The 13,996-nt window shown below is 42.5% G+C and overlaps 2 protein-coding genes and 1 long non-coding RNA gene across 5 annotated transcripts in view; 1 reads left to right on the forward strand and 2 right to left on the reverse strand.

Annotated features, from left to right (window-relative positions):
• LOC137129427 (uncharacterized) overlaps positions 1 to 13,996 on the forward strand; it is a 45,510-nt gene that overhangs the window by 22,020 nt on the left and 9,494 nt on the right. The gene's annotated exons all lie outside the window — the stretch shown is intronic.
• Positions 13 to 3,219, reverse strand: LOC137129146 (tumor necrosis factor receptor superfamily member 6B-like). 3 transcript variants are annotated; one of them, XM_067508099.1, is made up of 4 exons: positions 3,081 to 3,219; positions 2,317 to 2,719; positions 1,214 to 1,396; positions 13 to 850 (listed from the first exon to the last, which is right to left on the reverse strand). In XM_067508099.1, exons 1-4 carry the CDS (start codon positions 3,084 to 3,086, stop codon positions 516 to 518), a joined length of 927 nt encoding a protein of 308 aa, XP_067364200.1. In that variant the 5' UTR covers positions 3,087 to 3,219; the 3' UTR covers positions 13 to 515. The 3 variants fall into 3 exon arrangements, with proteins under 3 accessions (XP_067364200.1, XP_067364276.1, XP_067364355.1); XM_067508175.1 differs by lacking the exon at positions 3,081 to 3,219 and adding an exon at positions 2,946 to 3,070; XM_067508254.1 differs by lacking the exon at positions 3,081 to 3,219 and adding an exon at positions 2,888 to 2,906.
• LOC137128912 (venom phosphodiesterase 1) overlaps positions 11,028 to 13,996 on the reverse strand; it is a 30,024-nt gene continuing 27,055 nt past the window's right edge. The window contains exons 24-25 of the mRNA XM_067507637.1: positions 13,724 to 13,880; positions 11,028 to 12,022 (exon numbers count right to left, since the gene is read on the reverse strand). Coding sequence (XP_067363738.1) covers positions 11,849 to 12,022; positions 13,724 to 13,880 — 331 coding nt within the window. The 3' untranslated portion in view covers positions 11,028 to 11,848. The remainder of the gene's footprint in view (positions 12,023 to 13,723; positions 13,881 to 13,996) is intronic.

Consider the following 13,996-nt stretch of genomic DNA (forward strand, 5'->3'; position numbering starts at 1 on the left):
AGCTGCCACCAGTTACAGTCGTAATCATTTTTATTTAAGCAGCAACCAAAGCAGCCACACATGCTCCAACTTCACTACATACAAATATAAATCTCCATATACAACGTTTCACTCCACCTTCCTACCGCTAAAAACGTGATCATATAAATATTAAAATAAATTAAAACTCTCATTTAAAAAAACTGCACTATTACACAATGTGAAATGTCTGGAATTAGTAGGACTAGAGAGAGGTAGATGTTCTGTAGGGCCACACTGTCTGTTCTCTGAATACTGGTGGGTTTGTTTTATGTAGATCTAAGTTTACAGTTTCATTCTCAGAAGCAGGTACGAGATATGCGAGACACATTGTCTCATCTACTTTTGATGTACAGCTTCACGTTAGTTCCTGTCATCTGACCTCGGCTCCTTTTAAAACATGTTGCCTTAAATAAATTAGTATGTTATGACATTTATTGTGTTTTTGTTTGGTTACATATAACAGCAGATGTGAAGACTCTGGTCCCTCTCAACAATTAATTTTGTGACATGGTGGTCCCTTCCACCTCATTCCTCAAACCACACAGCTCGTTCAGGTTGCCTTCGATCCTTTGAAGCTTGCTGAGTAATCTTTCGCTAGCGTGGTCTGCTCCTACTTTCTTCAGTATTTCAGGAAGCTGTCGAACCTTAGACGCTGTGGCCGAGTCAACCCAAGCGTCGAGACGCCTGTGAAGATCCGAGAGACTCAGCTCCGACGTGGCTCCTTTGTCGCCTTGCTCGAGATGGTGCACGACGCGACGCAGCCGCTTGATGTTTAGTTTGTAGTGGCCGAAGAAAGAAGAGAGGATTTCTTTGAGGTAGTCGGCTCCGTCTGCAAGGGAGTCAATTGGAAAGTGATAAGAAAACACTGTCTTGACAGTGAGCCAGCAACTTGTCCTTCAGAAAGGTTTAGTTTGACAGCAGACTGAAATTGAAAATAAACATTACATTACACAAAGTTTCATCTTGTTACGTGCTTGAGAGAAAGAAATGAAACATGTCTCTGTTTCATGTAACTAGTAACACTTTTGTTATCACACTTATGAAAAGACCTGCAACGAGTTTCACTATTGTGCAAGTTGATTGTCGTTTCTGTTGAAGACACTCAGTCCAAAAAAAAAAATGCTTTGTGTTCTCTTTCTACATTCCTTAGATTCATTTGTGAGAGCATCTCTTTAAACTGTTTTAAACTCACCTCGCGACTTAAGGTTTTGGCAGTTTGCGCAGACACTGTCATGCCAAACGGAGCCTTTCAACATCAGCTGCAGCCCTGCAGCGGTGCAGATCTTGTGCTCGGTGCAGTTCAGATGAGCGGATACAGTGCTGGAAAAGGTCCCGTTGGGACAGATCTGGCACACTGTGTCATCACTTGGTGTCCCTAGAAGAGACGGGAGGACAGGTTTCAGAAAAAAACGTACAAAGTCTGTTTCTCATCTCTCAGTGCATCAAACTGGCCCAGCTGACAAAACAAGTCAGACACCAAGCTCCTCTGAATCTCAGACAAATCTGTCTCATCCACATCAGACATCATAACAAGACAGATTTCGATGCATTTCTGCTACTGTGCACTTAATAAGGCCGACAACAATGTGTAGTTACCACATTTTACCCCTATGGGGCATTAATTCATAGTTTTTGACTATTTGCTCTCATTCAGTCTCATTCAGTAGTTTGCTGACATCCATTTGTTTGTGGTGCTGATCAGTCCGTCTCTGTGTGTCCCTGCCTTTTAAAATGGACAGGAATTCATGGATCTGGGTTCCTAACAGTTATGGAGCAGCAGCTCATCATCCTACACTGGACTTCACAGATGTGTGTTATTCCACACAGACTGATTGTGTCTGTCAGTGGGTTAAAAACAGCAACATATTAATAAATTACAGAACTAAATTAAATAATGAATGAATAAAAAAAAATAACAGTAAAGGAAAGTGGGTTTTTTATTTTTTATTTTTTTTTAGGAAGATTAAAAGGATGTGGAAATCACGAGCAGAAGTGGGTTTTTTTTATTATTATTATTATTATTATTATTATTTTGCAAGCCGCAGTTGCCACAACATGCACTGAGGTCCTTCTGAGTCTGGCACGACACTGCGGAGACTGGAGACACTTGTACAAATTGACAAGTGTTCAAATGTCCCGGGGATTGAACCTTTTCAGATACTACAGTTTCCTTTACAACCACCACGTCCTAGTCCCTCACATGAGACGCTGTTAAGGTTCTGATGATGCTCTGTTGATTCTGACCCAGCTCCCCCAGCCCCCCTCCACTTATTTGGACTTTAAACCCCAGCCTACCTGTAGACAGCACTCCTTCTCCCGAAGGACACTCGCTGTGGCGGAGACACATGTCGTAGCTCTGCTTGTAGTAATATCCCTCCGCGCACTGGCACTGGCAGTCCCGGTCCGCGGCGCACGCCGTCTTCACCACCTGGTTCATGCTGCACATGCTGCACCGCAGGCACTTGGGGATGTAGTTCCACAGGGCCGTGAATGAACCTGCCGGACACGGGGCGCACACGGTCTTTTGAGTGGATGTGCAGCGTGAGCGCAGGTAGCTGCCGGGGGGACAGCGCTCGCACTCTATGGACTTGCCAGTGATCGGGTCCGTGTGCTTGAAGGTTGGGACTGAAGCAGTGACAGTGTCTGCCTGGATGGTGCGCACCGACAGCAGCAGGACCGGGAGAAGCGATGCGAGCATCTGGAAGGAAGCGGAGAGAGGAAATCCCAGCGAGAACAGGGGTTACACGAGGAAACACATCACAGCCAGCACGTGAAGAGACACACAATCAAGGACAAAGACATGGAAATACACATGAGACGGAGCTGCCAGAATCCAGAATGCAAGGCGTTCTCCAGCTACTCTTACAGAGACATGGTTCCCTCAAAAATGCTCCACACATCTCTGTCTAAAAGCAAAGACGCACCCGGCACCACACACAACACGAAGCCCCGAGGGGTGAGCGCGTCTCTGTGACACGTTGCCATGTTTGCAGTACGCGGTCTGAGCGTGTCTGGTCTGCAGTCTCTCCCTCCCTCCCTCTCCATCTGCCTCCACCTACCATCATACACGTGTTGTATCAGCTGTCGAAGCCCGCAGAGATCTGTGGAGCTCTTGGTTCCTCCTCATCTCTATTTATTTATCAGCGGCTCTGACGCCGCGCATCCATCAATCAAAAAAAAGAGAAAGACCAATTCTACGGAACCTTCAGATTCGTCATCGCTGTGGTATTTGGGATGAGTATTATTGTGTGACATATAGCGCGCTATAAGTCACGTGTTACGCCTCTGCCGGCATCGCAGTGGTCTGGGTTTGTTTCAGTTGCTCCGTCCAGCGGTTTGTGTCGGGACCCCGTCGGGGTGAAAGATGTTTCATTTGAACTAAGGAAAAAGGAACGTAACGATTAGAAAACGTATTTATCCACGTTTGTTTAAAGCTGGTTGTAAGAGAATGGAAGAGAGTCAGGTTTAGTGTTGAAGAGGAAGAAGAAGCACGTTTCCTCAGCTTCTGCTGCGTCTTTATGTGAACGTCAGGGTGAAAATACTTCAGGAAGAAGGTAAATAAAAGTAGTGGAAGAGAGCAGACAGGGCTGCATTAAGTACTGTATATAATAAAAGTTATACACACACACACATACATACACTTTATGTAGATACAGTAGGTGTGTGTGTGTTTAAAGGCACAAATATTTGTACAATAAAAATGTTTTTCTCACATTTTTCATTTTTATCATTTTCTAGAGGCACTTTTCATGAATTTAATTCTGATGTTTTTGCAGTTTTTGACTCATGATGTAATGTTACTTTATTCCACACAAACACACATAACCATATATAAATGTGGACATTTGGAGGTGAAGGTGTCTGACTTTGGCAGCAACCAGTGGCAGAGCTAAAAATATCAGAGTTCGCTTCCCCTCCCAGTCTGGCCTTGCTCTCTTTTATTAAAGCATCACCCTCCATCACTCTGTCTAATCGGGGTCTGTGCAGGTTTGAGCTTTCACAGCATCTCCCTCAGGGATAATATTCCTGTTTGTACTCTGTCTGACACAAGGACTCAGCTGCTCCATCTACTTGTACTCAGTCCAGCCGGGAGCCCTGGAGCCCCAGCACCTCTCCATCATCCTCATCCATTAGTGTCAGTGCTAATGTCTGGTCTGCTGCACTTTGTGATGGTTATTGTCAAGGCGACTGATGCCACCTTGTGGACAAGTTCCTCATTCACCATAAAAGTAGCAAATGTGCATGTGAAAAATGAGCCGATGAAATTATCATGTCGTGAACAGAAGGTAGACGAGGGGAGTTCATCAAGGGTTCATGTCTGTCGGAGGGAATGGTCTGAGAGTCCAGTTGTGTACAGACGCCAACTCTGGGAGAACCAGGACCTGGATGAGTTAGTATCTCATCCTGCAGGGTTAATTATTTAGTTTACCATCTATCAGTCTGACTCAAAAGCTTCGAGCTGCTCCGCATTGAGAAATCCTCAGCAGGACAACTCCAAAGATATTTTCATGTAAAAATAACACTCAGGAGGGACCTGAAGGCTGAAACTTGTGCAACACATATTCCTGTAAACCTAAGTTTTGGTAGAGTAATCAGCAAAGTACATGTTATTTTTACTCCTTGTTTATGAAATTAATTCGTTGAGTAATGGTTCCAGCTAAAATAGTTTCTGTCAACATGGGGGACACCAGCTAAATATTTTAGGTATGTATAGCCTGTGTTCTCCCAGAGGCAAATAAGGCTTTGCAAGTTCACCTTTGTGGTTCAGTGGAATTTTTGGTTTCCTCCCCCGAGCTCACAGTAGAAGACGTTAGGACGTTTCATACGCTGCACGTTTGAGCTGTTTTTGGGGGAAGAATGTGAAACCGCACTGACTTTATCAAAACAGATGCAGATGCATTTGCTTCAAGGTTGATGTGAATGTAAAACACAACAATGTCAAACTGTCCCAGTCACAACTTGCTGTGTGAGGCTCCATGTGTCATCCAGTCACTCACAATAAGAGACTTTCCAGGCAGCTAATAATAAAACCCTGCGTTTGGTTTTATTCCTGTCGCCATTAGCGTGTTTGAGCCTTTTGACAAGACATTTCCCACATGTCAACGCTGCACTGGGTCACAGGTTTCTTCATTCACCGATTGGAAATGGTGGAAATGTTTTTAAAAAAAACCCCCAAAGGCATCTGAGATGACCACTGTTCAGCCACAGCTCTGTCCAACTGCCGTGCTTTTCCCAGTTTTGGACAATGACGGAGGTTGGAGGTGTGGACGAACGAGCTAATCCAGGCTGCAGACTGACTGATGTCTGTATGGGGGCTGACGACTGCAGTGATTCCCTCTAGCACCACCATGAGCTAACATGTGGTATCTATGGGAAGTCAGGGGGAGGTTTGAGGTTTTTGGTGTTGATCATGGCAACTTCATGTTTTGTCCTTTCACATCCAACCACAGCTTCTTGTGTCACTATTCATTGTATTGTGCTTTCTCCCCCAAGAATAAATATGAAAGGTAAAGCATAAATATGATTCTAATAGTTGGGGAAATGGCTTTATGACCACAGCTCATGCTTAAAAAAGTGTGTCACACTTTCACTGTGGCCCAGCACCACCTCCGTCTGTACTGTCTTCGCTGAGTGACCAACAGGCCGGATGGCGATTGTATTACAAAACCAGACTGTTGTCACAGTGTCAGAAATAAGACTCATTTTTAATCATCACGGGAAGTGAAAGGTTCAGGCCAAAGCTGAATCTTCAACTTTCTCGTATGAAATAATACACAAAATGAATGAGTCATGGTTAGGAGGAAGGCTAATTGGACATTCTGAAACATGCTCAATAACTTTCATACAGAAAGAGGCAAATTGCAAATGTGACACAAATTCATACATTTTTCATCAGATTATAATTAATCTCTGAAAAGACACTACCCCCCTTTTTTAAGATGACGTTTTATGAGTTTTACCTCGCCCATGATTAACATCATGTCACCTTCTAACTATGAAATGACATCATGCTCTGCAATCTAGCCCAACTTTGAGAAAGTCCCTGTTAGCTTAGAAAAACTTTCCCTCTGCTCCTGATGCCATGTTTTTCCACTGCTTCCTTTGCCCCGTTCCGATGGACGGTTGAGGCAGACGGTGCTAACACAGGTGAGCAGGTGTAAACATTAGCACGGGTTTAAATGTAAACCTCAGACTTTCAGTGTGATCTGTTCCCCTATTGATTGAAGTTTGCTTTACCTTTCATATCAAAATAAAAACATCTCTAATTGAAATTTAATAAAAATGGCACGAATATTCACGTCCTTTAAACTAACTTCAATTATCACTCATTAATTGATTCAGTGAATTCACCTGAGTGTGACTGTATAAATACACCTGTATCTTCAAGGTTTAAGGTGGAAATTAAGTGCAATTTTGTTTTATTTCAATTTTGTAATAAAACAAAAAGTGACTTTAAAAAGTGGCATTATTCCTTTTCAAATGTCTTTTTCTTCCTGTCCGCCTGCTCAGCCCCTTTAAAAGCATCACCAATCGAGCTTTGTAAGTGGCTCAAAGAGGAGAATGTTTGAAGTTCTCCAGTGTGCAGCCTGGTTTCCCCAACAACAAACCCCTTCAAGTGCTTGTCTGAAGCATCTCGGCCCGAGTTTATTGAAGATGACGCAAACTGTCCCTTTCACAGGACAACAATGTAAAGCAAAGCTCCAACGAATTAAAGGTGACCATAACTGAATTATGGGACGAGGTCGAAGTGTCTCTGGGCAGGATACTGAACCCCTAACAGCCCACTCCCATCAGCATCCTTTTTTGGGAGGGTGACGTCAGGAAGGGACAATGATCCGCTGTGGCGACCCTGAACTCACGGGATAAAGCAGAAAAAATAAAAATAAAATAGATTATTGAATCGGGGAAAAATGGGAGCAAATAACTTGTTCAGTGGCCTAAGGGCAGACCCACATCTAGAGCCCTGAGCTCTGTGGTTAGTCACAAATTATTGCAACTGGGCGCAAACAAGTTGCAGTTGGAGTAGAAATACAGTTGTCATTGTCCAGTCATCTGCAGTTTTCAATGTGTTCCTCAAACTTTTACCAGTAAAAACACCCACTGCCCAGTGACATTTCACATGAAACAGGGGAAATGTTTTGTGCAACACAGACTTAAGACACAGGGCGTCTTTATGTATTTTCCGCCCTGATCCTGACGCACTGGTTCCTCCCTGCAGGGACCTGCAGCACAGGCAGAAGCAGCTCGGTGAGGCTGTTTTAAGTGTTAGCACCTTAGCACATTGGGAGCTAGTTTACCATCTTACTCTGAGCACAAGCTGCTGAAAATATTCCGTGCAATACACCGCTGCAGACAAAGAGTTGTGAATGTGGATGAAGTGCACAGATCTGTCCCCTTTTGCTTTTACAGGCGCCATTTACTACTCCTACCTGAATTTACACACTATTTACCAAGTGTTTGTTTGCCCTGCTTTATTTAACCTCCGTGTGCAGATGGTGACCTAATTTCTAAGCGCCGTGGAAGTAGGTTGCGTGCGATGGTGATGTACACGGCTATTAAAGCCTTGTTGCACCGTTGACTAAAAGGTAATGAGGTGTCTTCTGAAGTGGAAAGCGCCGCTTTTCCTGGCACCAAAGCCCAGGGCTAAACAAACACCCTGATGTTAGAGCAGTGGAAGATAGACAACACTCAGAGGGCAACAACTTTGTTGTCTCATAGCCACAGATGGCAAATGTCACAGCCATGACGGAGAATAATAGTGACACGGGCGATAAAGATAAAAAATAGACATGCACTTTAGCTTAGTTGTTGACTCGAAACTGTCCACAGGAGCATCTGGTTGCAGACAAAGATGGCCGACTACCAACGTTGGCAGGAAGTAGTACCTATTACCCGGAAATCGGCCATTTCAGCAGTGGACAAACTGAACTCGGCGGTTGGGGTTAGACAAAGTTCAGTGGTTAGGGTCCCACAAACTATGTAAAAAGCCAGCGTAGGCCTAATATTAAGTTGGCACTAACGAGTTAAATGTTACCTAAATTAAAAAAAAAACAGAAATTAATAAACAAGGAAAGTCATACGAGAACAATGACATTGGAATAAATAAAGTGGGATGAATATTGAGAAAATGAGAGAAAATTAGACACATTAAGAAATTAGCCATTAAAATACATTTGTAGGTCTATAAACACACACAAAGCATGTTGAACTACAAAGGTAAAAAAAATAAAAAGGAGGAAAAACCTCTCTGGTAACAATTTATTATAATCAACAACAAATAAAAATTTATTGCAAATTATAATTTATCAGTTTATTGCTCAAATGCATTATTTGTGTCTTATTTCTTGCTTTTTCTATTTTGAACTAGGAGTATTTGTTTAAGTCCATTTAGCAGCGGTGAGGAAACCGCTACAATGACCGGGTGATGTCACGGTTTCGTCTTTGTGTTATCATCTGTGAATGTTTTTATAAACCTTCCTGTTATCCCACTGTATCTTTAAAGCAAACACAGCACCCACTTGAATTGGCTGGACACACAAAGCTCGGCTCACAAACTTCCCCTTTTGAATTTACTTGCAGTTTGACTCACACTCTCACTCTAATGCTCACATTAAATCACGGTGAATTACTTAAAATGGTGTCACCTCATTTTTGTCTAATGTACAAGCTTTGTCTAGTGATTTCATCCAAAACTGTATATGATGCATCCTAAGTGTCTGAAGGACTGGTACCATGCGTCCTGTCTTCCTGCTGTTATCAGACCTTACGACCAGAGCTGCTTCCATGATGCCAATACTCCCCAAAGTACAGAATGTCACTACTGACTGTAAAACTGTGCAATACCAAAAAACGTTTCGCCTGATTTTGGTTTTCTTTTCATTTATACGTAGGCTGTTTTTTAATTTCTGCATCTTTTTGCAACATTTCTGCCTAACATTTGCACATGTCGCTGTTCTAACATGGACATTTCCTCACCGTGGGACAAACAAAGGTCCTGCAACCCGAACAGCAATGAGAAGGGGAAAATTCGACCATGTATTGAATTGGCCCCCTCACTCTCTATAAAGAGTGTGGCCAAAACATTAGAACCAACTCCTAATGTAATGCAGTGCCGTACAACTCCACCGCCAGCTATGACCTCAAAAATAAATATAGAATTATCACCTTACTCATGTTAACATCAGTTGAAAGAAACAATGTGACACCGGTGGAAGTTCTGTTATTCAACTGTCTCTTCACCACAATTACAGCTACACAAGAAGCATTTAGCCAACGCCATTCACTTTATTATATGTAATTGTTATTATCTCCACTCACCACTATCTTGCATTTTCTCCGGTTCCTCTTTTTCCTCTCAGAGAAAATATTTTTCATAATATTTTCATGTTCAGCTGGTTTTCCTGTGTTTCATTGGAGCTGTTTCTTTACATTGACTCACGCGCTACTTGCAGCGGAGTGAGCGCCGAGGTCCTCTCAGCGAGGTCTGCGGCTGGTAGTGTCAATGCAAACTCTGCTCACAGTCAGTTTTAGTTTTGATCTGCACTCGGGGGGGTGGGGGCCCCCTACTGGTCTGGGGCCCCAAGCAGCCACCTGCCTTATTTACTGGAATGGAGGTCCTCTGCCTACAGCCTAGTAAAAGAATAAATACCCCCTGAAGTTGTGGCTTAAGTAAAATTAAGCGAGTACATGATTTATATTTTGCTTAAAGTATTAAAAGTAAAAGTACTCGACTGTGATTTTTTCTCTGTACGTTTCATTGGCTACTATAATTATTAGTAATAGACCTGATGCGTTTTCCAGTTTTATTTCGAAACTACTCATACAGAGGGAGGAGAAGTTCAGGAAGCCAAAGAGTAAAACTACTGCATGGCAGCTCACTTTGAGTACTGCTAATATGTCCAAAAAAGGATTTTCAAAAAGCCCATGGAAGGAGACATGAACACCCTGTGTGATGTGATTATAACGTGTAAAGCAACTTTGATTAGAAATGTAGGGGAGTTAAGTGGCCATAATTAAATCAACAGATTAAAGTACAGATACATGGAAAAATGGACTTTACTTCTGCCCACTAACCCTTTTTCATCACACTATGATTTAATAGTAATCTGCACCAATTCTCGTCCAAAATGAATAAATCTGTGTTGTTTTAACAGGTATTTTTGTTTGAGTACGTTTGACACACAATAAAGTTTTCAGCTTCTCCACAGCTCAGCTTTAAATAAATATTTTAGTGCGAAATGCTGCCAAGTCCTCACTCAAGGGCTTGAATGAATCAGTAGGAATTCTGATATCAAACTCCAGGTTTCATATCAGACTTCCTTCCTCACAACTTGGCATCATTTTCCATATTACAGCTAAGTGGTGTTTGTGAATGGGTGGCACACGTAGAATCACTGCGCTGCAGCATATTATTAGTATGAGTATTAGTATGAGGATCTGCCAGGGTGCTTATTGCAGAAAGCTATTTCTGATCCGTGTCCGGCCCTGCTGGCCTGATCTGAAAACACCTGGTTTCACCTAAGAAAGTTGTTGAGCACCAGCTCATTAAACGGATTTCTCCGTGTTTTTATGAAGGTTTGCACAGTTTCATTTTGACATTTGGGGAGTAGTGGTGTGGAGGACGAATGTTGGCTTGGTTTTTGTCTACTCGGCACATGCATAATTCATTTACTTCCCAAAAGGCTTGTGTCAGAGGATGTTTGTCAGCAAGTTCATACATCCTGCACGTGTCTGACAAACGGGCATAAAATATAATTCTGATTAAAGTTTGCGGATACTGTACATGGAGCCGTTCCCCGTATGCATTAAAGCTGCGAACAGTTTTTACTTCATCTCTTAGCCGACTTTGTGCTAGAGAGCTTTTAAACCGACTGCAGCTGATCTTATGGGACAGCAAGAGCTGCGGGATGGCTGGGGAAATCCCATTACTGCCTCACTAGCAGCCAGTCAGCGTTTAGGTCTCTTTTATCTATTTTTGTCCATTTGTTAAAAATATACGCATCCAGAACAATTCAGTGTAACTTTATTTAGCTTTATGTCAAGGCACTTTACACAATAAATTCAAGACTCTGAAGATGTACAGAGAAAACCCAACATAATAACTAATACACATGGTACATGGTTCCATTGCCATTGTCACATTTTTTATGAATCAGTAATCAATATGTTTCTAGGGGAAACATGGAGTTTTATTTGCCAAACCTGAAAGAAAACATGTTCTTGTGAAGATGTATTTTCAGAGCACACATGGAGCCTCGAGTATAAACCCATTTAATAGCGTGAAAGTCCCTCAGCGGACGGCTGAGAGGACGAGATAAGGTTGAATGAGAGAGATGTCTGATACGCTTGTGCCTGTGTTTAGCTAAGAAAGCCCCTTTTCAAAAGCAGTCATGGTTAAACTTAGCACCATAATACATGTTGTGTTTTTGTACCACCCACAGACTGATGTAGTACTTATGTACACTGACACAAAAATAAGTAGGTGAATCAGCAAGTGATTACAGAAAGTCCTACAAAGACAGATTCAGGTTTTGTCTCCTACAGGGATATTTGTTCTTAACTTGCATTTTTAGTCTTTTTAAGGGAACTTATTGTTACATATAAACTCCCTTACCACTTTATTAGGTACACCTGTCCTAATACAACCAATTACAGCACCTCTGCCATTAATTACATACCTGAACTTTTACTTAAAAAATAAATACAAAATCTTCATGTAGAAATAAATTAAAAAAGAAATTAACAAATTACCATCTGAGCAGTGACACATCTTCATCTGTGATAACTTTATTTCCTACACAATACATATTTAGCATGAAAAATAGCTTCACGCTTTTCTATGAATGGCAGCTGTGGGGAGGGTCTTCACCCTCAGCAGCTCTGCGGTTGGTCGACTGCTGCCCTGGTAAAAGTCCAGTCCTGTGATCCACTCAACGTCTCTGACGCGCGCTTGATGAAACCACATGTGATCTTCCACCCAATTCGATTCGGCTTCCGCGCTCTGTGGAGCCAAAAACGACAAAGCGGAGAAAAAACATTTTCGATTCAATCCAACATGGGACCACGTGGCTCCGAACTAGGGTTCATTTCCTGCCCTGGGTTTTATGATGGGGGATAAAATGATGACACTTACCAGTACAGGACAGGACATGGCCTGGAGCGAACAGGGCTAGTGGGCTAACAGCTGGTGAGCATCTATTACAGTTAAGTTTCATCTTGTTTGGATACGACTGTTTCACCCACAAGTACTAAAACAGTGAGTCCACATCCTTTATTTCTGCTGTAGTGTGAAAACATTTGGGTTTGACATCCAAAGATGAGTAAGAGGCGTGAGATCAACATGTCCAGGTGTTTACATCTGGATCTGATACACAACTTAGAAGATGGCACCTTTTGCTTGAACCCCCCCCCATTTTTCATGTGAGCAATAGTATTGGAACAGAAAGACTTGATATTTAATTGTAACAACTGCATCAAGCCTGTGACTCATGGAGATCAAACTTTTACATTCTTACTTTGTGATGCTTTTCCAGGTTTTCACCTCAGCTCCTTTGTTTTTGGGGGGTTAGCCCCTTCAGTCCCCTCTTTAGCAGGTAAAATGCAGCTCTATAGGTAGTTTTTGGCAAATTCCAGCCTGGGCCTTCCAATTCTTCTTGCTAATGACTGGTTTGCATCTTCTGGTTTAGCCTCTGTATATTTGTTCATGAAGTCTTCTGCGAACAGTAGATTGTGAAACCTTCACTCCTGCCCTTTGGAGGTTGTTGCTGAAGTCACCATGTTGTTTTAGGGTCTTTCTTCACAGCTCTCACAATGTTTCCACCATCAACCGCTGTTGTTTTCCTTGGTCGATCAGTTTGACGTCTGTTACTTCTTATTCAGGACTTTCCAAAGGGTTACAGTGGCTATGTTTGTGCAATCTTCTCTCAGCTTCACAATTGCTTGTGTTCCACTTATAGACAGCTCTCTGGTTTTCACGGTGGTTACACCTCTTAACTATAAATTCAGTCTGAACAGGCAAAACCCAAATCGGAAACTGAGCGTAGAGATTCAGTGCTACTTATTGTTTGAATGATCAATGTGATAGTTCACACCGGGCAACAATAAGTTTGCCCACATGTAAAATAGGTGCGTTCAGACAAAAGGTGCTAAAGTTGTGCATCAGATCCAGATGTAAATACCTGGAAATAAAAGCTGAAATGTTGAGCTCATCTCATTTCCATCTTTTGATGTCAATCCCAAATGTTTTCAGTCTTCAGCAAAAATACTTTTGGATTGGAGTGTACAGAATAAGATATATATAAAAAAAAAATACCTGCAGCATTTTGGCTATTTAAGAACCCAAGTGCAAAGGCAGGTAAATAGCAGGTCAGTAACAGGACAGTAGATACAGTAGCTCATACAGTGATGCACTGCTTGGGTTAGTCTATCAGGCAGGGAGTCGAGACAGCACAGTGGGTTTCTGATTCATAATCCAGTGTCAGTAAATAGGGGATTATGATTAAACTTCCACAGAGTAGTAGTACAATGCACTGCTTTGTCAAGGAGCAGCAACCATGTAGTCAATAGGTCAATAGGGAGAGAGTTTCACTTTCAGCACCAAACCAGTCATGAACTGGTTCGGTGCTTCAAGACCAAACAGTTATTGCAGCTGTGTGCACGATGTGTCATCTGAAAAGGATGAATTAAAACTGCAGGGTCTTACTTTGCAGCTTTCTGAGTTGGTGGGTCTGTGAGGCACCAGGAAAGACACGGTCTGCAGCTCGCCGGTGCAGGCCGTCACCGACTGGCCCGAGTCCCTGCAGCTGGTCAACACAGCGAAGTAGTGTGTGGGGACTGTGATGTTGGAGCCAGAGACAAACCTAAAAATGCGCACAAGCGTCACACTGAAGGAAGTGAACTACGACAAAGATGATAGAGATCAGGCTCACTGCTTGGTGATGGCAGGAGCTATGTTGGGATAGTGGGTTCGATTTGA

Source organism: Channa argus, chromosome 1 (assembly GCF_033026475.1).
Source record: "Channa argus isolate prfri chromosome 1, Channa argus male v1.0, whole genome shotgun sequence".
NCBI lineage: Eukaryota > Metazoa > Chordata > Actinopteri > Anabantiformes > Channidae > Channa > Channa argus.

Excerpts from the sequence above, each read along its gene's own strand:
- LOC137129146 (XM_067508099.1), bottom strand. Across the intron at positions 1,397-2,316 it reads AGAAGGAGTGCTGTCTACAG|GGACACCAAGTGATGACACA; the intron begins GTAGGCTGGGGT and ends CGTCTCTTCTAG. Across the intron at positions 851-1,213 it reads CCAAAACCTTAAGTCGCGAG|ACGGAGCCGACTACCTCAAA; the intron begins GTGAGTTTAAAA and ends ACTCCCTTGCAG.